The sequence below is a fragment of the Pelecanus crispus genome, chromosome Z (genome assembly GCF_030463565.1).
Source record: "Pelecanus crispus isolate bPelCri1 chromosome Z, bPelCri1.pri, whole genome shotgun sequence".
Lineage (NCBI taxonomy): Eukaryota > Metazoa > Chordata > Aves > Pelecaniformes > Pelecanidae > Pelecanus > Pelecanus crispus.
The window spans coordinates 42006988-42031374 of NC_134676.1; the positions used below are offsets into that span (position 1 = coordinate 42006988).

The following is a 24387-nucleotide window of genomic DNA, read 5'->3' on the forward strand; positions in this document are numbered from 1 at the left end:
TGTATGCCTGCATCTACATATCTGTATAAACACACAAATGAGTTTACACTAAAAATACCTATCCTGCATTTCATGTAATTATTTTAATGTAATTTTAATACATTAGACTTTAACTGGAATATTTTTTAACAAACCAAGCAATGCCTATCCTTCCTACTTGGGATAACCTAAGAATAATAAAATTTTTCATCAATCAGAAGAACTGACATCCTTGCACAGTGCCTTTATTCAGTACTTGAAGCACAGAAACATTGCAGAAAACCACCCTACAAAGTTCTTTCAGTTTCAATTTGCAGTTGTGGCTGAGGTACTAAAGCCCTAGTTTTCTAAATATCCTGTTTTACCTTCATAGAAATGTTACTTCTGATAAAACCGCAAGACAGTTCTTCAGTGTAAATTAAGTACTGTGATGGTACTACATTAATTTGGATATCCACCATCAAATAAAGTAGGGTTCTTCAGGGATTTAAAGAAGCTATGACAAAACCTTACGGCATGACCACAAAGATGCTCCCCAAAGAAACAAACAAAAAATCTCCTTCCACTTCTCCAACTATGATTCTTCTACTCAGAATCACAGAAGAATTTATGTTGGAAAGGACCTGTGGAAGTCATCTGGTCCAGCTCCTTGCTCCCAGCAGGACTAACTTTCTCATTAGACAGGTTGCTCATGGCCATGTCCAGTCAAGCTCTGAACATCTCTCTCCAGGACCAAGATCCTACCCCTCTAAGCAACCAGTTCTACTTCACTCACTCATATGTAGCTATCATCTTTCAGCCCTCATGATCTATCAACACCAAGCTGAACAACAGTTTTACTGAAGGCCACTGTATTTACAGACTATTAAGTCACTAGACAGCTTTAATGATCCCCTGGTGGTAACGTTCTGGACAAAGCATTTTTAAGAACAACTATCTTCTCAGATTATTTAGCTCCACACTGATTCTAAAAGGGACTCCACCAGACGTGTGTCCCTCCTCCCCACCATCTTCTACTGTACCACTTGTCTGAGTACCCCTTTGAATTCCTGCAAGGTTTGTGCAATGGCTTTTGTAAATGTTGCTTGAGTCACTTCCAGATCTACTGGTTCTGTTCACATCTCAAAATAAAAACGTTATGGTTTCCTACTGCTAGTGCCATGCAAACGTCTGCTACTGGTAAATGAACCTGCTATTCTGCATTTCAGAAACCTAGAACACTTGATGGGGGATCACAGCTGCACTTTGCTCCTAAGCAACAGCCACTGCTTTAAAAGTTTATAAACTCAGGGTAAATCTTTAAGACAATGGGACACTGAACACAGAATGAGAGAGCATCAAGTTATAGCAGCAATATTCTCAACAGTGCAAGCAGCAGTCTTCACACAACTCTGGCTGCTACACACTGTACATTACACAGCAGCAAACAATCAGGTTTGGGGAAGTTTCTGGGGAACTCTTTCTGTTCAGAATGAGGAGAATGGCAACACATGCAAAAGTATTTGGTGGAATATTTTAAAAATGACTGATCAAGACTGGCACAAAAAAGATTCAATCTGGTTATCCTATCAGGTTAGGTGATGCAGGTCCTTAAAGCAGACAAACCATTTGGGTCCTTGTGGTAAGGAAGTGAAAGCCAGTGGACAGACGAGCACAAGGCAAAAGCAAAAATTGGGAATATTATCTTTAGGGCATCATTTTTGTGGATATCCGTTGAGCAATATGGCATTTGTCAAGATCAAAGAAAAGATAGATTCTAGATAATAGTTTAACATGTGTGAAAGGAGGACACACAGGAAGTAATGGCAATATTAGACATAGCTTGAAGGCATATGTCTAGGATTTCTTAAGCCAAGGAATCAATTTTGCTATTATTTTAATAAATTAGAATTCTTAAGACATTCCAGCCTGCTTCATACATTACAAACATTTTCAGCAAGAGCTGCAATCTTGGATCAAACCTGTAAATACATGAATTATAAGGAGGTGGTACTTTCTGTAAAACTTTAATGTAAATCGGATGACAGCTCTGGTGATTAAAGGAAAGGGAAGGAAATACCGGTTTAAGAGAAATTCAGTTACACATTACTATGTTAAAACTAACAATTTTGGCTGCAGCTAAATCAAATAATTAAGATACAGTACAAGTTTTTTTAAAAAAGCATTAAAGGAAACAAAAGCTTAAAAAAAAAAGCTTTAAACCAAAAGCTTTTTTAAAAAAGAGCAGTAGTCTGCTTGACAAGAATCTCCTCCTTTTCTGATTAGAAAGAACCAATGATGGTTCTTAATAAAGCTCTTAAAAAAAGGGTTGCAAATTACCTGTCTGGATAGGATATATAAACTAATTAGACCTTAACAGTAAAATGGGTTCTATTTGCTTTGTTATTCAAGGTCAGTGAAAACGAGCAAATAAACGACCTATGAAATACAAATTTTTCTTACTATTTTAACAAAGGAAGAGACACTTCAATGACTCTTTTATACATGGTTTCATTCATCAATGAAAAGAAATTGCTTAACAAGTAAAACAATGAAAAAAACATTGTTTTTCTAAGGCATAGAGATGCACATGTAAGATATTGTACGTGTATAGAATACATAGTATGCATTTATAATGCTGGGCATTAGTGAAATTCCTTACTCAAAGGTCAATGTCAAAGGAGTATTAGTTGTAAATATTATCAACATTTATCTCCAATCCTGTTAAACCATCACATTTTACAATTGTTTTTCTATTCTTTTTTTTAAACCAAAAGATATCAGCTTTGACCAAAACAATCTAAACTGGCATTTTTCAGGCAATATATTTTGTGCAATGGATGTTCAGAATACTCATACTGATTTAGTTATAAAAATTATCTTTCATCAATGAATACGTTATGCTGACCAATGCTCTGTAGCTTTGCAGCCTCTGACGATACCTCACAGAAGACAATATTTGCTTTTTGATAGGTTAGAAAATTTCAAAATTTCACGTAGGCTATTAATCCATTAATTTAGCTGAACTGAGGAAATTGTATGCTGTCTTTTCTGTTTTTTCCTCTGGGAACACAGATCTCTACCTGTAAAAAGCCCACATTTTCATAACTGCCACAGATCTATACAAGTTATATGAAATCATATGTGCCTTAAGACCTTTAGTGTGCTAATGCAGAAGAAAAAATATGTAGAAGCATCAATAAATACTGTGCTTTATTTTGCCATTTCCAAGTGCTTAACAAGCTCTACAAAGATAATGAAAATCTGTTTTTTATGAAACCAGATTTTATAGGTATACACTGTGATGTCTCTAGTCCTTCCATAACTGCAAGTGGTTACTGGTTCTCTTACAAAGCTGGAACTTGGTTTTGCATTTATTGCACTGAGACCATGAGATTTTATATGTTTAGAAAAGCTACCTGTGATGCATAATTAAATGCAGCATGTCCTGGAATATGGATTAATATACTTTATCTAGAAAAAAAATTCTTTTTTAAAGAAAACAAGTTGATTTTAAAAACAGAAAAGTTTTAAACTGTGTGTTTTGATAAAACTGCAAATTTCTCCACATCTGCTGATATAATTCAGAGCAAAAGCCTGACCTGGATGACATAATACATCATAAATTAATCTACCAGAGAGACACTTCCTTCATTTTTTATCTCACCTCTAATTCTATCAGACTTCTCTGAGAAACTGAAAAGGTCAAACATCTGATAATTTAACTTATAACATGTTCTCCTTCGTCACATCATATCACACTGAGGGACAATTTACTTAATTTACAGTACTATTAATGTAATTAGTGTATTATGTCCTCTGGATCAATTTTGTCCTCATTTTCACCAATGAACCTAGACAGACTTACTGTTTTATTAAGGGCAGAATTTGGAACAGTTAGCTATCTCTCCTTTTACATGTATTGAAGAAGAGAAAGGCATTTCAAAACTGTACATCATCTGAAATTTTTGAAAGACATGTTTAAATATACTGTCTTTACCAATAGTGTCATTTTGTATTTATGCACCAAAATCAGATACTTAGTTATGTACAATCTAGACATGTAAGAGAGGAGAGATGACGTTGTTTCTGAGTACTGCCTGCTAGAGGAATCACAGTTAAAATACAGTTGGGTGGCCATGCATGCTTTTCTTCAGGGATTGAAGCCCCCAACTCTTTAGCTGCAGATCTTTGTCATGGGAGTGCAATTTCATGGACATATCATTTAAGAGTCATCCTACACGGGACTCTGAATAACAGGCAGTCTGAACACTCGTCTTATTTTTTTTATGTATGGTGTCCCCTTACAAAGTAGTTATATGCCTCAGAACTTTTAATACTTAACTCCTCCAAGGGCATGAAGACAGAAACAGTTCCCAGCTCAATCCCACATATACCCAATGAGTAAAAGCCCTTGAGAGACACTAGCAAAGCCTCTCAACTCAGTAGAGCCTCATCTGATTTATAACCCAAATGTATTTCTCTTGAATAAGTTAAACAAGGGAATAAGTGGATTTACAACTGAGGTATCAGGCACTACATTTTGAAATACAAATCAAGAGTCTTAAGGGCTCTAAAACCAGTTTTATAATGATGAAGGGTCATATAAACAGACACGCACCGAATGGCAAATAATAATTCTTACAGATTTATGTTTATTCATGCGAATGAGATTAATGAAAAAATGTATTAACTAAAAAGAATGCCACAGATGATTAAAAAGTATGGTTTTCTTTGTAAAAACATACTACGAGGAAAAAGACTTCAGGCAGTAACATGCAGTGGACTAATTAGAAGAAGAAAGTAGGCCATCTTACAAAAATCATACCGTTTAATCAGGCCATGAAAGCAATGCAAAGGGAGTAGCAGAATGCTGCAAGTTGTCGAGTCAGATATTTTAATTTCAGTAAAAGGCACGCAGATCAAAGAAGGATTAGATTCTATCATAGTATCACACTGTTGGCATACATACGAAGAAAGTAGGGCATTTACACACACTCTCTCACTTTGGTGCTAAAATTTTAATACTGTTTCACAATTTAAAGGTAAGTGCGAAAAAGTATCTCTTGGCTGATTATCAAAGTCTCCAAATTAAATTATGGTCTTCCCGATTGAGCTTGTCACACCCCAGTGAAGAACAAAAATATTTTTGGGAGGTAAATGTCTTAATTCAAGGCATCAACACATTCAAAACCTTTTCCCATGTTTCTGCCACACCCACATTCAGACAAACTACACTTTGCTTTATGCAGAATAAATAAACGCATTCTTTTCCCATGCATTCTGGGACTGCAATGTTTGGAGATACAGGGGAGAGAAAAGGAAGGAAAGAAAGAAGTGCTCTGGTATACCAACAAAATCTAGACAGACAGGCTACAGCTTGCCGACAGCCAGAACTAAGCTGCCTAGATAGGTGCTTAGCTCTAAGGCAGTCTGGATCCATCCCAGAGCTAGAGCAACACAGGCCTAAGGCTACTGGAAAACAAAACCTGGTTTGAAGTAAAGTTATGAACGTATTTTAAATGGAAAGACAAAAAGGTTCAGAAGTTTTCTGCTGTTGTTAAGAAACATAAATAGTTTAGCAGCAAGGTGGAAGAACCATCTGCAAGACAATGAGGAGTTTTATAGTTTTTGCCACGACAAAGCGTTTCGAAAGTGAAAACTTGAAAAATCAGAACAGCTTTTGAGTGAAGTGATCTTTTTCATAATAGTTGTTATAGAAAAGCTATCATGACTTTAGGCATCACTTCAGTCACTGGAGAGCCCAAAACGTAAAGGAAATCTTCAGTCAGATGTTCTATTCAGTTCACAACACGTGAACCCTTTTAGCTTATGAGAACACAGAGCAAGATTGTATACTCCACATGGTTCAGCCTAGGAAGATACTGCTCCATCTTCCACTCTAAGTCACGATCTGCCCACTGACCTTATCTAACAAACCAGAGCAAGGGTCTGAAAAAGCCACCTAACTAGAACAGGATACACTTAATAGGGAACCAGAGTCTGGTAAACCTCCCTCTGTGAGACAGTTCCTATGAGAACTTCTCCCTATGAGAAAGACAGTATGAAAACACAGTGATAAATAGCTAACTCTGGAAGTTTGGAAGTTTTTCTTGGATAATCAGAATAGCATTTGAAAATTATCATAACTAATTTTTCTCTATGTGATTTCCAATATATTTTGGTTTGACTTGTATAATTAAAATGCTTAATACTTCTGTGTTGACTTTGTGGCTACAAAAGAATAACGCAAACAGAAAAAAATAGAACCAGACATTTCTGGCTTGGCTTGAAATAAGCCAAGATAACTGAGTTCTCTTTTTATCTACACGTGTCTAGCTTCCAAAATTACAAGAGATGAAGTTGGTCCTGATTACATCATCATTTTTGTAAATTCAGCTTTGAATTATGTAGTTGATTATGTAACTAATGTAACGATATTTTTCTTTTATGGAAAGCGTAGAAGTGTAAAAGCTTTCAGAGCTCCCAGGCTTTATTAAAACATGAATCCTGAAAAGGTTCAGCATACAAACATGCATGTCCAGGGACACTTGTTTTACCTTGTTATGTCAACCATACTCTTAAACAGTGAAATCAACATGTATGCAGCCATGAAGAACATTCAAATATTTTCTTTTTTTCACCTATCTTTTGTAAGTATGTGTTAAAAGAATTGCATAGGACAGTGCCGGTGAGTAACTCAGTTTGATCAACAACTTCAAATAGTCCTCAGAAAAGACAAAAAAACCCCTAAACATTAAATAATCTCCCTACTCTATAAAACTGCATTCAAAGTACTGGATACTAGTGTGCTTTGCCCCCTCAGCTCATCCATTTCCTTATTCTGTTATTTTTTGAAATAAAAATACAATATGCATCCTATGTTTTAAGTCAAAGGAATTAAGTTTACTACTTTAGGGTCTCTTCTAGCAAAGAATCTATACATTTTGTCTTAATTTCCACTGCCTATTTTTGTGGCTCTGCTACATAATACTAACTCCACAATAGGTACACTAAGAACATTTCTCAAAATTCAACTATATTCCCCTTCAACACAAAATAGATACGTTTCTTTGAATCATCCATGGAGCAGATCAGCTTTGCAGTATTTGAAGACTGATCCCCTCCTCCCCTCTCGATCCCTGTGGTGCTTCTCACTCCACTGGGTGTGTATGGCTGCTGGTAGATGCATTTGGAAAACACCTGGGACTGGACAAGTGAAGTTATTTTTTCTTTAAAACTGGTGCTTTTTACTGATGCTTCCTTACCTCATTGTCTGATTCCACAAGCACTTGATCATATTCACTAAGAGCTACTAGGAACATGATAGATGTGACGTTTTCAAAGCAATGTATCCATTTCCTTCTTTCTGATCGTTGGCCTCCTACATCCACCATTCTGCAAAATTAACATCCACATCAACTCCATGAATACCGTAACAGATAAACACAGAAGCACACACAATGACAAAATTCAAGAATTTAGTTGAATTTGGTTTTCTTAATGTTTTTTTCCATTGGTAATTAATGGAATCTGTTGCAAGTAGACAGTTAATCATATTGGCTTTTAAGTCTGATGTCTCTATTTAAATTATTGTAGGTCTCAAACCCCTCAGATTTCTGAAATACAAAGATCTTATGAGCCATGATTCAGCAGTGTATGCCCTGTGTATTCAGCAGAAACAGATGTGAACAGAATAGACTTGGTGGTCTGCCTTTTTCCCTGCAAATTGCCAGAGTCAAAATTCCCAACTTGTTAAAGCTCCCCATTTTAAGAGGACAAACAGAACACGGTATGTATCTACTACAACTTTTAAGAGCCAAAATTAAAGCTCAAATTTGCTCACAGCACACACTTCATCCTGTGTCTCAGTGTAACTAAACACAGGTGTCTAACTTGCAATTGCAATTGCATAGTTATTTTTTAAACAACAGTACTTGCACTCAAGTAGGGCGTTTTCTCTCTAAAGGAGAGTAATTTCTCTCTAAACATCAACTACACAAGTGGTAATTTTGTATTCCATAACTTACATGAATTATGAGGACACATGATTGTATTTTCAGATAATTATTCATAGTGAAATTTTGAAATATATATTATGGAAAAGGTGAATTGCAGATTTTCTATCAGTAATAATGACGTTCAGACAAAAAGACAAACCTGACTGTCTTTCATCCTTTTGACATCTTTAACATCAGCTCCTTATTGTATGCGGACAATTACATGAAAATATAATGACCAAGCTCAAATTTTAAAAACACAGAGTAATTGTTTTTTATGTACTTTTAACTAATAACCTATACATGGTATTACTAATATAAAAGGAAACAAAAGAAACAAAACAAGTGGGTGTTAAAACTTTTCTTCTACCTGAAAATGACGCTTTGTAAGTCGAACGGATATTCAATGATCCCTGTTGTTGGGACCCGAACTCTGAGCACATCTTGCTGAGTTGGCAGATAGGTGGAATCTGCTATGCGGTCCAAGTCGTTAAGATAGCTATAGACAGGGAGAAACAACAGGAATGCAAGACAGTGACAACATCATCCCACTAAGGAAAAGAGAAAGGAAGACTTGGGAATGGAAATGGGCTGTGGGGTAGGAAGAAGTACAACAGAAAGAAGAGCATTATCGGCATAAAAGAGGGACAAAGTATAAAAATGTGCTCCATCCTCCCTTCCTGTACACTTTGTCATCGCTTCAAGTAAATTCTACAGAAGGATAGCATAATTATTCTTGTTTTTTCATAAAAGTTTGCTTGGTTTTCACATGTAAATTCACGAAAGATTCAAAGTTTTCAATTATATAATTCTAGGCAATTTAGAGACAAATAATAATATAAAATGTGTGAGAAATATAAAATTGCACATTTTATTTGAATACGTAGTATTTCTTGATATTTATTCTGCAGTGTCTACACAGATACATAAATAGAGAAATATGACTCTCCCAAGGAACAGTGAACTGCTATAGAATAGATCATTTTCGGTTATGAAATGACAGGAGGATAAATGGTAGTGTTTGGGGAGTAAATAAAAAAAGAAATTAAAAAAAGGAAAACCCGACCCACTGACGAATTAGAAAACTCTACAGATCTTGTTATCAGAAGGCAGCACTGATTATTTAGTGGGATCTCTGGCAACTGAAAGTCCTGCCTTCACACTGAAACTTCTGATTAAGTTAATAAGCCTGCAGTACATGAAATACACCCCAGTCAGTTACCAAATAACCTGAAATTGCTATAAAATTGCTTGTAAAGGTTCATTAACTACAACAGAAAACTCTTCTGCTATTGGTTAATGGTGGGTTTCAACCATGAAGCACCATTGTATTGGAGGTTTTAATTAATTCTCATGAAAGAGGTGCTTCAAAAAAGAAGTGTGTGATACTATGTTTGCATCCAGGAGCTGGACATCTCATGAAATCTGTACACCAGGCAGCTTGGGCTCTCCCCATGGTAGATGTCTAGGAGAAAGGCTGATGCAGGAAATGAAGTTCTTGGGCATTTGGTTACTTCCCAGCACAAGAACAACCTTAGCCACTAAGAAGATAAATTAACCTATGGATGCCCTCATTCATTCTAGGGGAGGAGAGCAATGGTCTTGTAATTTATCAAATGATGATGAAGTATCACTAAGCTCTGAACATATTCTTTTCCTTGTAGTTATTAGTGAAGGTGCTCTTTTTAAATAAATCCACACAAGAAATAATCAGACGACTTCTAGATATGCTGAATGGTTTCTTAATAAAATACTGTGAGCAAGGTATTCTGAACAATGACAGAAGCAAAGCAGTTTGATTTCTACCTCACAGCAAAAATATAGAAGAATTAATTTGTTAGGTCTGGGAGGGAGCCAAAATGTTATCAAATCTCCCTCACTATGATTTTGTTCATGAAAGATTAATCCGACAGTAAATAACTGTGTAACTTTCTCACATTCAATAGAAAGATGTATTGAACCGTATCTCTCAGATAATTCAGAAGCTACTACTATGAAAGTATTTTCTGAGAACACTGATTAGTTTCTGCCAATAAGAAAAAGTCTTGAGAGTCTGAGCACTTCACCTGCCCTCACATTTTACACAAAAAGCAGAATGGACAAGCACATCATCCATTTGTTGGGGGGAAGTACACGTGAATGAAATTCATAACCACCACAGTAAGAAACTGACAGAGACCCTGAACTAGCTTCTTTTTCCCACCCACCCCCCCAAAAAATTGGTTTTGGTTTGTGACTGTATTTTGGAAGGGTACAAAGAAGCATTGTAGGTCATTACATGCTACAGTGGTATTCATGAGAGCAGGAGAATTTTAACTGAATAAATTGGTAGGTGGCCCATTTACACAATTGTCTTGTTGCATTCCTTTGGCAAGCTTCAGCTGTGGTCTCCAACATGGGCCTAGTTACCGCATCTCTGCACCATCAGCACAGTGGGCATGTTACTAAGATACACTGTGATGCACATCTGGCTGATTTTAGGAAGGCAATAATGCAAAGGGATATTATTAAATAGTTAAATCTCATTTGTGTTACTGGAAACCATTAAACAGGCAGATGAGTATTTTTTTTGTCCTAACACAACTCACTGATGTCATTAAGTTCCACAAGCATTAATTTATCCTTAAGAAATACTTAGCTTTTCCTCATCCTCATTAAGTTCTGCTCAAGTTCTGCTCATTCAATTACTAAACAGCAACCTTCTCACTCATTTCACCTATAGCACCTTACAGAGCCTGCACAGTCCATTGAGAGTCATTATGCATCCTTACAGAGTCCTGTTTCTTTCCCCTACACTTCTTCACTTAACGGATCAAAGGATGTTGGGCTCTCTAAGAAATGTCCTAAATTATACATTCAAACCCAGAATCAAGGAAGCAGTATCAAAAACAGTAAGAGTACCTCACAGAAAAATCTTCGTGATACTGACAAATCATAAGCAGAATCTACAGTCCAACAAAAGCAATTTAGAATACATCCTGCATTTGTTTTCAAATAATGACATTTAGTCCCTACCACTTTTCTTTCTAACTTAAAGCTTAATAAAAAAAGCATATTATTGTATCCATTTATGTCAATGAAAATGTTGCAGTTCTTTGTTGCACAACCTTACTTTTCAATCGTTTATTATTGCTATTTTCATTCTGTGAGCATACAGCAAATAGTCAATGAAGTTGTTTTTAAATAGAAAAAAGTCTTTCTAAGTTTTGATTTTTTTTTTAACAGACATTTTTGCTGAAGAATTACTTGTGCTGGAATTTTAATGAAGTTTGTGCATTGTTGTTCTGAAGCAAAGGAGTAGATATTTTCTGCTACTGATTTTAACAGTTCTGCAGATCAGTTACACTTCCTGTTACCATATGAGGGCATGTAACTTCACATTCTGCTATCAACTTCAGGGGGATTAAACATGTTTCTGAAAAACAGACTGAAAGCTTTGCCTGCAGCAGCAACACAAAGCTCCCTTCAAGAGTAACACAAAGTAACACAATTAATTAAAAAAATCTATTATCTTTGGGTAAGAACTTGTATCATTGTCATTGACATCAGGGTCTTTCTTTTCCATTGTACCCACTGCTTGATATCATGTCTGAAGATTTTTGATACATTGCAGAAATGAATTGTCTCTTGTCAGTCAGGTGCAAACTTCCTAAAATGCAAGTGGGAACAAATCAACACACTTACACTCAATACATTATCATGACTTTTGTATTAACTGCGTAAGACTATACTTCTATGTCCATACTACTACATAGACAAAACCCAAGGTATTTCTCTCCTTGAACCACAAGAATAGATTTTTGAATCGCATTACGAGGAGTGGGGTGACAGTCTGATTTTTCTGAATAACTGATTTGTTGAGTTGACTCACTATTTCAAAATGCTAAGAGGGAATACGTAAACGAATACAGGTGACTATTTACATGAAAAGAAAAGACAACTGGAATACCAGTAATATTTAAAGACATACTACCGGCACACACAGTTTTCACATATTACTATTATAGCTGTTTCTGTAGCACTGAAAATTTAGAATTTCATTTATTTGGTTTATCATAGTTTAATTCACTGCCACAACAAAGACTTGTATTTTCAAATCTTCCTCATACCAAGGTTGGAAATTTAACTTTTTTTTCCTCCCACATGAAAGCTGGGGTTTAAAGAAGTTCTCTGATCACCAGGGGAATGCAGCACTGCATGCATAGGCTTTAAGCACCCTACACAGCTTCTTAAACTAACAATTTATTTTTAAATTAATTTAGCAAGTAGCAACTTCAAGTAAAAACATCAAAACATGCTAGCTAACGCCAATTCTTTTCCACCTTCAACTGTGCTGGCTCAAGCCCCACTCTAGCTGCACCTCTGCCCAGCCCCCCACATGCCAGCTCTTTCACTTGTGCAATGGCTTGATAACACATTTCTGTCAAAATGATTTGGACTAGTGAAGAAACACTATTGAAATTGTTCAAATTAAGCTAGTTTATTTCATGGATACAGCCTGGGGTGTGGGAAGTCCATAAGCTCCAGCAGGAAAGCAGGGTGGAGTTACTTCCTCCACTGGCTTATCTGCAACCAGAAGAGGACTTCTAAAGCCAGAGCTATGTGAAATGTCTCAAGTCTCTGAATTCAGATGGGTGAGGAGTGAAATAAAATGAAAATTTTTATTGACTTTTTTGTATATCTGCTTATTAAAAAAATGATTCACCATGGCTTTAAAGCACGCACTTACCTAATGCAGCCCTAAACAAAGTACTGACAAATACATCGCTCAACTGGGCAAACAAATCCTGTGCACAAACAAAAAAATTAAGCACGTAATAGATATGCACAGGGTATTTTAGGATAAGTGCCTAACTCAAAATGTATGCACAAATACTGCAGTCAGCCTTTGCAATGCAACTAAGTCTTCAGCATATACTAGAAATGGCTACACATGCACTCTTGCAAACAAACCACAAGACTTGTCATAAACATGAACTTCCACAAAAAGTGTTGCCAACAACTGCCCAAACCAGATGTTTCCTCAGTTTATTAGCTTCAAAATTTAAAATCGTAATAACCATATGGATATTGGAAATACCCTGGCAGCTGCCCTGAGGGCTAGTCCAAAAGCGGGTAACCACCAGCGTTACCATGGGGAGTTCAGTTGTACGGGTAGCAGCAACTGTGCAAGCCATTTACGTCTCAACTACATGGCACTCCGAGTTTATTTTTACCACCTGCTAAGAAATGTCTTACTTTGAGACACACAGTAGCTATATGGCCTCTCACCCAAATAGTACCTACTCAGCTAGGCATTATACAAAGGCATGAAAAAGGGAAAATTGCATAAAATTACTTAAAAATAAAAAAAAAAAGCCAAACCACATAGGTCTGAGTAAATTTATAGTACAGACCAAGTTTAAAAAGTTAATTATACCCATAATTAGTTTTGTAAAAATGAATTTTAGTGGCTGCTGAGGTAATTTTCCAGGGGGTTGCTATAGCAACAGTCAGAAGGTGCATTACCGAGGTGATGCGTGTGTAATGAGCTGCTGGCAGTGGCCCTCCCTTGACATCAGGAGAAACTGCCACCATCTCGCAGCACGCTTGTGATTTGCATGCTGACCAGAAGCGGAGGAAGCCTTTTGTTTCCCAGCTAGCACTCAGAGAGAAGTACTTATTTTTAATGCACGTTACATCACCTATGACGAGGTCCAAGCCCGCAACCAGCTTCAGGGAAGCTGCCAGGCTATGGAGGTGCTAATGATGCCCTTGAAAGAGAGCACGTTTCAAAGGTACTGTTTGTCCACGTTTCAAAATAAACAGCAGGAGTGGGGTCATGGGAGTAGACTGACTGGCTCTGTACTTTCCTACATGCCTTTCCCATACAGAAATCAGGCAAAGAAGTGAGACTCCTAACAATAAATAGATCAGAGTTGTTTTAACCAATAACCTTCTTCAGGAAGTTAAATATAACTCCTGTCGCCATGAGCAGGTAGCTCAACACTCAGCCTTAATTCATTCCCAGAGCTACCTCACCTGATGAAGACAGACCATCAAAACTTATTTGAACTTACTTTCAGTGAATGAGGTCTTGAAGCACCTTCAACATAAAGAAACATGGGGCAGGCACTTCAAAGAAACACCCTCCTCCAGTCATGAGCTAATCTTTTCCAGTATGTTTAAGGTCAGATTTTTGTTGCAAGTAATCAGGATTAATTCCATAAGATGAATTTCTGTAACTTTAAGTTTAGTGTATAGCCTAATTAATCAAGAGAAGACATTAAGGCATGAGCAGACAAACGTAGGAAAGCTACAGCCTTCATCCATCTGTAACACTCATTTGTCTTTCCAAGGTTAAAAATGAGATTGCTCTACTCATCAGTACTGCCTAATAACTCTTCTCAAACTCAGCAGGTGAAACTGATGTAGCAAGACGCTGAATTAATATTCACCAGCACACTAATAAACCCTGTGCTTAGAAGGAGTCTGCCTTCAAGACCTTGTGAGCACAGAAGTCCCTGTGGAGCAGAATGCCTCTGAAACACACTGCTGAGAAGGGATCTACCTGGCACCACACCAGAAACACTCCAAGAGAAATCTCTAAAACAAAACCAAACATGTTGAGATAGAGGTAATTATTGGCACTGATAAAAGGGTCAGTCTAAAACCAGTACAGATGACTTGTTATCACCCAGCCAGCAAACAACATGACCGTTTCTTAATCTATATGCGGAGAATGAGAATATAGGGGAAGAGGGAAGGGACAAATCCCCAGAAACTCTACAAAGTTTGTTTAATAGAAAGTTTGTTGGGCAATTTCAGTGTAACCACAGCTATAAAACAAGGCTTACCAGCAACATTTCATATGCAAATGTTTTCACAGTGTTCAACCACATGTAAGACAGATACCACATGGCTGACTTTTTCCAGGTATGACAGTAACCACAAACATTTACACCTTTTCAACCCTAAAGCTCTCAGATTCAATGCAAAAAAAAAAAAAAGAAACAAAAAAGTATTCTCCTTGAAGTTATGATATTTCATAGGTATGACCCTCCACAAAATGCTCCCTCTCATACACATACAGTGGCGGTACAAGTGAAAATAAAACCCTAACCAAAGTCTATGACTAAGGCTGATTAGGCAAATGATTTAATAATATTTGATATATCTCTGTCCTTTGGAGCCTGACTACTCTGGAATTGGGTGGGGCTACCCTCCATACTGTTGTTGGGGTTTGGTATGCTTTTTGGGGGTTGGGAGTTTGTTTGTTTGCTTTGCAAAACTCTGAACTGGCTGATCAGACTACCTCAAACTAGCACTAATTTTGACCACGTGCTTACAAACAAGCTTTGAAAGGGAAAAGCCTTTTCTGCATTTCTGAAAACACAACTTGCTTGTCTTTCAACTCCACATATGCAAAATGTTAAAGTTGCTGTAGAAGGCTTTTTCCTACCTCACAGAGCTGCCAGAAGAACCAACACAAGTGTCCTCTTTGCTATCATGCAGCAGCATAGTAAACTGAATAAATTTTCAGTGTACAAATATGAGCTGTGAACAAAGCTAACTGTAAACAAATATTGGCCGCGTTTGCAGAATTTCTGTAGAGGTTTGCATTTCTGAGCCTCTACACCACTGGTGAAAATCTGAGGCATGTTTCCCAGTTTCCAGAATTATCTAATCTTAATCTAAAGTAAACACAGTAAACCTAAGATCTTTGCAGTGAGGTAGGAAGAAGTCTGCACTGTGTTCTTTTTATCCTTATCCCACCCAAATCCTACTTAGCTGTCTCCCTCAATTTCCTACATGGCTAAAAGCCAACCTTAGCAAAGGCTTAAAAAAGCATGTCATCAAATAAAAAAAAAAATGCTTGTGCAAACTTTTCTTAATAGGAAATACAGTTTAAAAATTATACAGGTATTAAAAACATGTTCAGTAGTGCATGAAAAAAAAGGATCCTGAAAGAAATACATGCTGTATACTGCTTTACATAACCCCACTTCCCTTTCTGAATTTCCCTAGTCCTGCTGCATAATCTTCAGTTTTTCTACAAGATGCAGTACTTTCGTATGCAGCAGATTTCATGTCCCATCTTTCTTCAGACCTTCCTTTTATATTTGGGGACCATATCTAAGGCATATGATAGCATTAGCATGGTTCTGTTGCTAGTACTTGAGCTTAATCTTTCGACTTTCATTTTTGTTTGCTGTTTTTATCTTACCACAAACTTACACAAGTAAGGCTGTGTAAACTGTGAATACTTAAAAGCAGAATCTACCATTCTGCAACACAAATTGCCCCCAAATATAGCTTTAGAACCTTCAAGTACATTTTTACAAATGAAGGCAAGAAAGAATCAATGAACACAATTAAAATATTTGTTAAATGTGTGCTTATGTATCTTATAAATTATGAGTATATGGTTTTCTCACCTCCAACAAATGACTATTACACAGATATCACACAGACAGTTGTTCATAATTTGCTATACCAGTGTCAGCTGCATAGCAGGTCTCAATTTAGGACAATATTAGTCCTTCTGAAAGGCTCACACAGACCCCTGATGCCCTAAGAATTCCCTACAGATTTATTAAATAATGAATGTTCTGATCACTAGAGGCAATACCAGCAAATGGAGTAAACTGCTGTAGTAAAAACTTAGATTCATACACTGATCCTTCCCCTTGTGGGTCCCTAAGCACATCCTATTTAGCACACTAATTCCTCTGAAATGCACCTATTTCAGAAGTCAAACATGGAAGCAAAAGGTTATTTTTAACACCCAGGTATGAAGGAATTAATTGGTCAGCTGAAGTTACAAAAACTTCAAACTCAGATGGAATACTGTCATACAAAAATTACTAGATGACCAAAGTACTACAATTCATGCAATGGTTTCACAAAAGGTGAAACATGAACTTTAACAAGCAGACATCATTAGGATTCATCTTTTTCTTCCCTGTTAACGATCGGTGATACTCTGAAGATGTCTCTTATTACATACAAAATACTGGAATCTGCATTTCTGTACTAACTGTCCAACTAACTCAACTCACATAATCACAGCTGTATGTACAGCTGTACAACTGTAGGAACTAAGTTGTTAAAGGTGATAGCAAATGCAGAACCAAAAGCCTGAAGGACTCTCATGTAGGTATGAGAATGCCATGGCATGTATGACTAATAAAGCGGTGCATTAAATAATAACAAAGTCGGGTATTAAATATCCACTGGCATAGCTAACACAGTGGGGTAGGAATTTGAGGGAAAATTCTGTTTAATTATCTGAAGTGTTAGAAAACACAGCCATGAAAGGGAAACTAAACAGATATCCTCAGTGCTTGTGTAGCAGCTAGAAAGTCCTTGGCTGGAGGTACACAATGACATAATACTTCCATTTCAGGGGGCCAGAGAAGGATGAAGTTTTTCAGCAAAGCTCTTGAGACACTTTCCAGTTCTAAACACTTCCTACTTCTTCTTCTTGAAGGGAAAGCTCTTAGTGTCATATTGGGGAAAAATGGCGATGAATCTCCACAAATTCTAGTTGCAACCCAAATTCTGCAGGTTGTCACATAAATGTGAAATGTTACTTATGTCAGCTCTCTCTCTCTGTTACTGATAACAGTTAAGACTGTTGCCTCTCCTTTCTTCAGGCTTTGAACAGCCATAATATAATCAGACTGTTGACTTGTAACCTGTTTACATTTGGGTTAATGTCTTGACACCCTGTACAGTACAATATTGAATGATCTAATCTCACACAGCTATTACTTAAGGCAATCCACAGTGCGGTATTGGTTTACATCTGTCTCACACTGTGAACAGTATCTTAAAGGGAAGTGGTTTGGTGGTAAGTAAGTGGCTAAGTCACCCCGTAATGTATATGAAAGTGAATAATCTCTATTTACCTGATGTGCTCTTGACTTTACCAGAGGAGTCTAGAAATTATTTTCAAAAAACAACAAAAACACCCAATCTTTGGAGCATCCAATGGCAAGGAAAGGGAATGGAATGTATTTGCTGAGCCTCCCGGAGGTTTAAATCAACTCCCACAATGCAGGAAATTTTTTTCCTTAGACCCTACCCTCACCTCTTCTGGTAAACACACATCTGATGTATTCTTCCAGGGTATTAGCAGTGGGTATAAAAACATCGAAAGTGTAGCTAACAACAACAAAGCAGGTCAAAAGATCACAGAAGTATAGAAACATACTGGATATATTAGAAACCAGAAACAGAATTCAGAAACAATAAAGGAAACAGAAAATACAGAAGAAAGATTTAGGAAGACAGTGTGTAATAACATTGAAGGGTGAAAAAAAGCAATACAGGGAACAGACTGAAAATACTACTACTGCAAAAACACGGGAAAATTACTGAGGAGAGGCTCATGCAAGGGATGAATGAAAAATATGTGTGACGTACTGACACATGATTAAAAATATTAACACATATGCTTAGAAGAGATCTGGTGGACAACCAACCATTTTGGTTTATACATCAAGTCAGAAGAAATCACTAAGACTCACCAAGTCAATGGGTACTGGGTGCTTACTTCTGTCTTACTGCCTTGTGAATCGCAATAGTAAGTTTTAAGCATTTTGTTTTCTTGCTTTGTGACAGGGACTTAAAGCTGGAAAGTCTCTTTGGGTGTTTTATTGCTAAACATACACACTGTATTTTTTAAATAATGTTTCTTTGGTTTCTGCTAATTGCTTTTACTGGACTTACATACCTGAAAAAACTCTACTTGCAAGCATAAAGATGAGAGGCTCTTCTAAAGACTCATATACAGTGATTCACAATTCTGATTTAAAACAGATTTCACAGAAATCCATAGTATGAACTATAATAGTCACCAAATCTGCAAAAACTCATGTTAAATTGCTAAACATATTGAGTATGAAAAATAACCAATCAACTAGTACATTTACCTTTTGCAAGTTATTTTCCAGTACTTACTGAATTATTCCCTACTATTTTTAATACTACTCAAAAGATCCACTGTGGTGACAATTTCATTAGAACTAGGTCAAAACTATGGTATTCAGCACAATCTGATCTGATGTAGCATCAAGATAATTACTTCCTACTTTGGAGAGTAAGTGATTCTATTTTTATCCTCTAAGGCAAGCACACAAAATACATACATTTATTTCAGCTTTAAAAACAGTATCACATCTGTTGGGGAAACAAAAGTTAGGACCTAGAAATACAAGAATATAAGACAAGCTCTGCTTCACCTTCTACTTATGCTTGCTGCTCATTTCGGTATGATAACAATATGAAAGTATATTGTCAGTAACCTGTCTCTAAAATTTTCTTTTCATCATTTATGCGCCCTGAAGTTTTTCACTTTATGTAATATTCTATTTGTTTTCTTACCACTAAAAACCAAAACACAGTATGGTTGGGGACAGTGAGAATCCAAACAAAACAAGAGAGATGCCACTGTGCTTTGCACCACTCTGCACCACAATATGCATACACAAATGATAAAAGTAATAGGTCGGGAAGGTAACCAGCTCCACAGGACAGCAAACTGCATAGGACAACAGGAACCCTATGCATAGGGCAAATACAGCAGAACAACATGGTGTGCATCAGAGCAAACCTGAGGAGACCTACGTCATGCCTCTGTAGCTCCTCAGCTGCCTTGCATCAGCAAGATGCTAGTAAGTTTAGCTTGACTAAATCCCATATAAATTGTTGTGCTAGATGAGAATCCTCACGCTACTGTGTAGATAAATGTCATGCCAGACATCTCATGTCTATAGCCCTGTTCCAGTGAGCTTAATGGGAGCTTCATGGTGCCTTTCTGTTCTTCCATGCTTTCCTCAATAAGAGGCTTCCATTCATGTACACCAGACAAACGGAGACTGGAATGGTATCATCAGAATAATTTTCATACCTAATACAAAAATTCATGTGGAGACTATGGAGGTTTTTCCCACAGCTTCAATAACTATGCTGTATTTTTTAACATTGGTCAACATCAAAAGGTCATCATCCCTTACCATCGTCCATTTCTTTGACAATAGATGAGAAATTTTATCTCAGCTATATGCTACATTACTCAAGAATAATTTCATGGAGTCAGTCTTCAGGCAGTCCTCAGATTCCAATGTTAAATTTCACAGTGCTATTTTATCAGATTCCAGCCCCAAAAAACTAAAGACATGACACTTCAGACATAGTTTAGTCACATATGCATTTTCATTATTGTTCATCTATAACAAAAAGGGTTTAACTACAAGTGCTTTTTTCCTGTTGTCTTCCTGGCAGTCATGTTCTTTAAAGTTTAGGCTTTGTTTCTATAAAACAAAGGGAGTTCAGCAGAACACAAGAACCCTTGCTTAGTACTCTTTACCTCACCACTGGGACTGCAAAAGCGAGCTGTGAAGGAAAAGGGGGAAACCTAGGAAAATAGGAGTTCTGGGGCATTATAATTTTTATTAACTGTATGGAGGTCTACCTTGATTGCACTTGCCAGTATTCAGCACTGTCATACTACATGAAAGTATTTTTGTCCAGCTTGCATTTGTGAGTGTATGCCAGAGGAGAGTAAGGGCCTGAACACGTATAACAAAAGAAAACAGAAACATCAGTGATTAACTATCCCTAGTTAGAATCTTACTTTAAGACTTCAAATGACCACAGACTGTCATTCTGTGCAACAAACACAGATATAATCCTAAACTAGCTGTACTCCACTCCTTAAAGTATCCTCTGAATTCAGTTTAGTAAGTGTATATTCAGGTATGTTTGTGCTGGTTATGCATACAAACATGTACACAAACATATAGTATAAGAAGCTAAAAAGTAAAAATTACTTTGTTAGAAACAGAAGATGGTATCTAGTTGGTTGTAGCCACCATGTACTTACTATTTAGTTGAATCTGATAATTGATACTCCCGTCGTCTATCATAACACTCCTGAATTCCAGGGTCATTCCATAAGCTTCTTATTGCATCTACATACGGGTTCTCAAAAGTTGACACCTTCTCTACATCGACTTCTCGAACTAACTGTGCGTGAGCCTAATTCAAAACAAACAAAACAGTAAAATTGTTTGCAAATAGCTCATATACAGTGAACATGAACAACAGGAATAACTGGCCGTATCACCAACATGTAGATGCAATTCAAAAAATCAAGTACCATGAAGAAGTTTGTGAAGATGGAAAAAGGAGACAACCGCTATACGGAGTTTCAGAAATGAGGAAGAACAGAAAAAAGTATATAAAACAGAGTATATAAAAAACATGCTTTTAAAATGATGACTAGTTAACCAACTTGACAGATTTAGACTCTGATGGTAGCTGAGAGAATGGAAAGGAGGGAAGGAATTTGCCTTTTAGAGAGATTGATAAAAAAAGAGTTCTTAATGTTACCACAAATGTAACAGAAGTTACTACTAAAAAAGAAAAGCAAGACTCTTAGATATTGTCTCTAGTTTCAATCTATACTATAAATTCTGGAGATTCTTAAAAAGTAATGTCTAAAATTGGGAGTTGCTAATAGGAAATAATCCCTAATAAATCCGCCACCCTCCTAAATACTTAAAATTTGGTTAAAGCCTATGGAGTCAGAACTACCAAAGAAATACAGCAGAATGATTTCTAGTTTGTCCTGGAAGTATTATGTACACATTTCAGTAACAAATACATGAACATATGTATCCGTGTAGAGATAGATACACATGCAAACTACACACACACACACACACACAGAGGGAAGACAACAGATGAAAACTTGGGTAAGCAAAAAAATGAGGGATTCAACTGCCATATCTAGCCTGCATTTGAGCTGAGGACAAAAGCCTCTTTCCATTTTAAATTAGGTGAAGGTATACTGAAACAAGTGTTCTTGTTATTAATAAACTTATCCTCTGTTTACACACATATAATCCCCACCCCCCTTTTTAGACAGTCCAGGAGAACGATGCTACTGCTCATTACTTAACAAAATATTCTACCTGCAACTGTTGTTTACTCAAGAGGAAATAAAAACCTCCAAGTTCAATGTGAAAAATGTGTGTCTTAACTCTTAAGGAGAACATACGTTCTCTGTTATCCGAACCCAAATCTCCAAGTTCCAACAAAGGGTATTTTCTTCCAGATCATGTCCATGCATCCCGAAAATGTCTGGTCCCTACCTTCTCATAGCAGATTACAAGAAATGGTACTCTGCTAAACACAAACCAACATTCTTGTGAAACAGGGTAGTTGGTTGTTTGGGTTTTTTTTAAATTATCTTATATCTTATCAAGCTCAGTTCTGTATCCTATTGCCCTTGTGTACTTCCAAAAGAATGATGCCCTGACTACTTTCCCACAGCTTGTGACAAACTGATAGAACATATTCAGATTTTTTTTTTTTTTTTGGTACTTGGGCTCTGAAATTACAGCCAACTGATATCAAAATGCTAACAGAGCTAAAAGACTCACTTGCTATTCAAAAGCTTTCATGTGAAATTCATCATAACTGAAGTATTTCTCCCGCAGTTCCCTAAAGATTCCCTAACAGGTGCTCAAGTATTCTACATTGGTAGAAGAAAAAAATCTTAGAAGATAATTACTTTATTCAGTTACCTATCTAGACTTACTACTACAAAGTTGTCCAAGATCTTGCATTGTTTTATTTATCAGTTCTGTATATTCTACCATAAAATTAATATGACTTTGCATTATGTGACAAAACTTACAAAATAAACTATGATATGTACCAAGAAGTTGCATCCATTGAAAAATTGATTCAACTTTTTAAAAAGAAACAGCACTTCCTCAGTGAACACGGCTTCTGCTTCCCTGGGGTTTGCTTGGGCAGACTCATGACAGCTTGTACCCTACTGGATACACAGCTCTTCACATCGGTGCTGCTTCTCTTAAAAAAGTAATGCCCCTTAACATAGATTTCAAATCTTTATTAATCCTCAGCTATGCCTTCCTTTTCTCAGAGGTACTATACTCTCCTGTAGAAAACAATTTTTCTTTGAGAGTCTTTGTCAGGCAACATATTTTGCTGGCTTCTCATTTCTTGTGGCGGAGACAGAGATGGAAATACAGGATCTCATTGATTGGCTTAATTTTTCTTTCATTTGCCCTGGTACAAGTCAAAAGTAATTCTAGTGAAACCTTGTGAGATGGAGAAGCATAAATTTAATACAGAAGAAGAATCAATCACGCATGATGTGTGGTGTCACTACTACTAATGACTGGCTTTGTTTCCTACCACTAATACTTGGAACATATCTTTTCATGTTAGCACTCAAACATGCAAAAAAATCTAAGGACTCATCATTAATCCAGTTTATGCAACTATAAACGTTCTCAAGTACTTCTTAGTCTTTACTAATCCTTTCACTTTACCCGAAAATCGACATCATTTGGGGGGACAAAAAGAAAAAAGCCAAGCTTGTTGCCCCTGAGAAAATTGTACCGTTTCAGCGTACTCTCTTTTGGGACACCAATAACTGTTATCAAAGCATTAGAACAAAACAAAAAAAGGCAACCAACCAAACAAAACAAACCCCAAAAAATCCAAAACAAACAAACCAAAAAATCCCAAAACAACAGACAAAACTTAAGGATTCTGTAAGTACCACCAAATTCAAACTGGTCATTAAGATGTAACTACTAGTTCAGACGTAACGTTCCACAAACAAAATCTAGATGGTGTAGGTGAGTTTTCAGTCCAGTACACTTTGGACATCAGCAGTCAACATTTTCCATGGCCTTCTGGGAATATTAGAATACTTGTAACAATTTCCACATTATTTGCCAGAAATCTTATAAACATTCATTCAAGTCTTTTTAGCAAATCACATCTCTCCTAAATTTAAGAGCTTCTCCACTGATTTCTACAAGTATTTAAAAAGTAATCCCAGAATAAGAAAACTGGAATTTTTGGGAATAGTATTGCATTCTGAAATCAGGAAACCTGAGCCTGAGGAAATACCAAAATAGCTATTATTTCTCATTCTTCATTCCCTTCAGAAAACTACTGACTGTTAAAAAGTCACTCTGACCTTGAATAGTGTTAAAGTTTTATGCTGGTCTTTCTGGCATTACTCTTTTGGCCACAATCCATTAGTAATAAGTATATTTTTTAAATCTCTAGGCTACATCATGTCAGTTTTCTATTTATTATCTTCATAATTTTTTGAACGCTCTGATGCTTCCTAGGGATTAACTGCACCAGTCAATGGATCTGGTCTAATATTCTCTCTGCATGAGCACCAACCATTTGGAGCCTTACAGCAATGTCTACAATCAATGTAGCAAGCATGGAAAAAGGTTCATATTTTTATATTGTTTTTGATATAGTCTCTGTAATTTTCCCGAATTAGCACTCCAACCTATGAGAATGATTTATATGAGGAAGATCAGGCAGAAACACACAGTCTATTTCAAAAGAAATTCCTCCAGGATCTTAAATCCAC

At 36.6% G+C, this 24387-nt stretch overlaps 1 protein-coding gene across 1 annotated transcript in view; it reads right to left on the reverse strand.

Annotated features, from left to right (window-relative positions):
- The window catches only part of GNAQ (G protein subunit alpha q), a 128829-nt gene that overhangs the window by 14875 nt on the left and 89567 nt on the right, over nucleotides 1–24387 (reverse strand). The window contains exons 3-5 of the mRNA XM_075727003.1: nucleotides 20830–20984; nucleotides 8329–8457; nucleotides 7227–7356 (exon numbers count right to left, since the gene is read on the reverse strand). Coding sequence (XP_075583118.1) covers nucleotides 7227–7356; nucleotides 8329–8457; nucleotides 20830–20984 — 414 coding nt within the window. The remainder of the gene's footprint in view (nucleotides 1–7226; nucleotides 7357–8328; nucleotides 8458–20829; nucleotides 20985–24387) is intronic.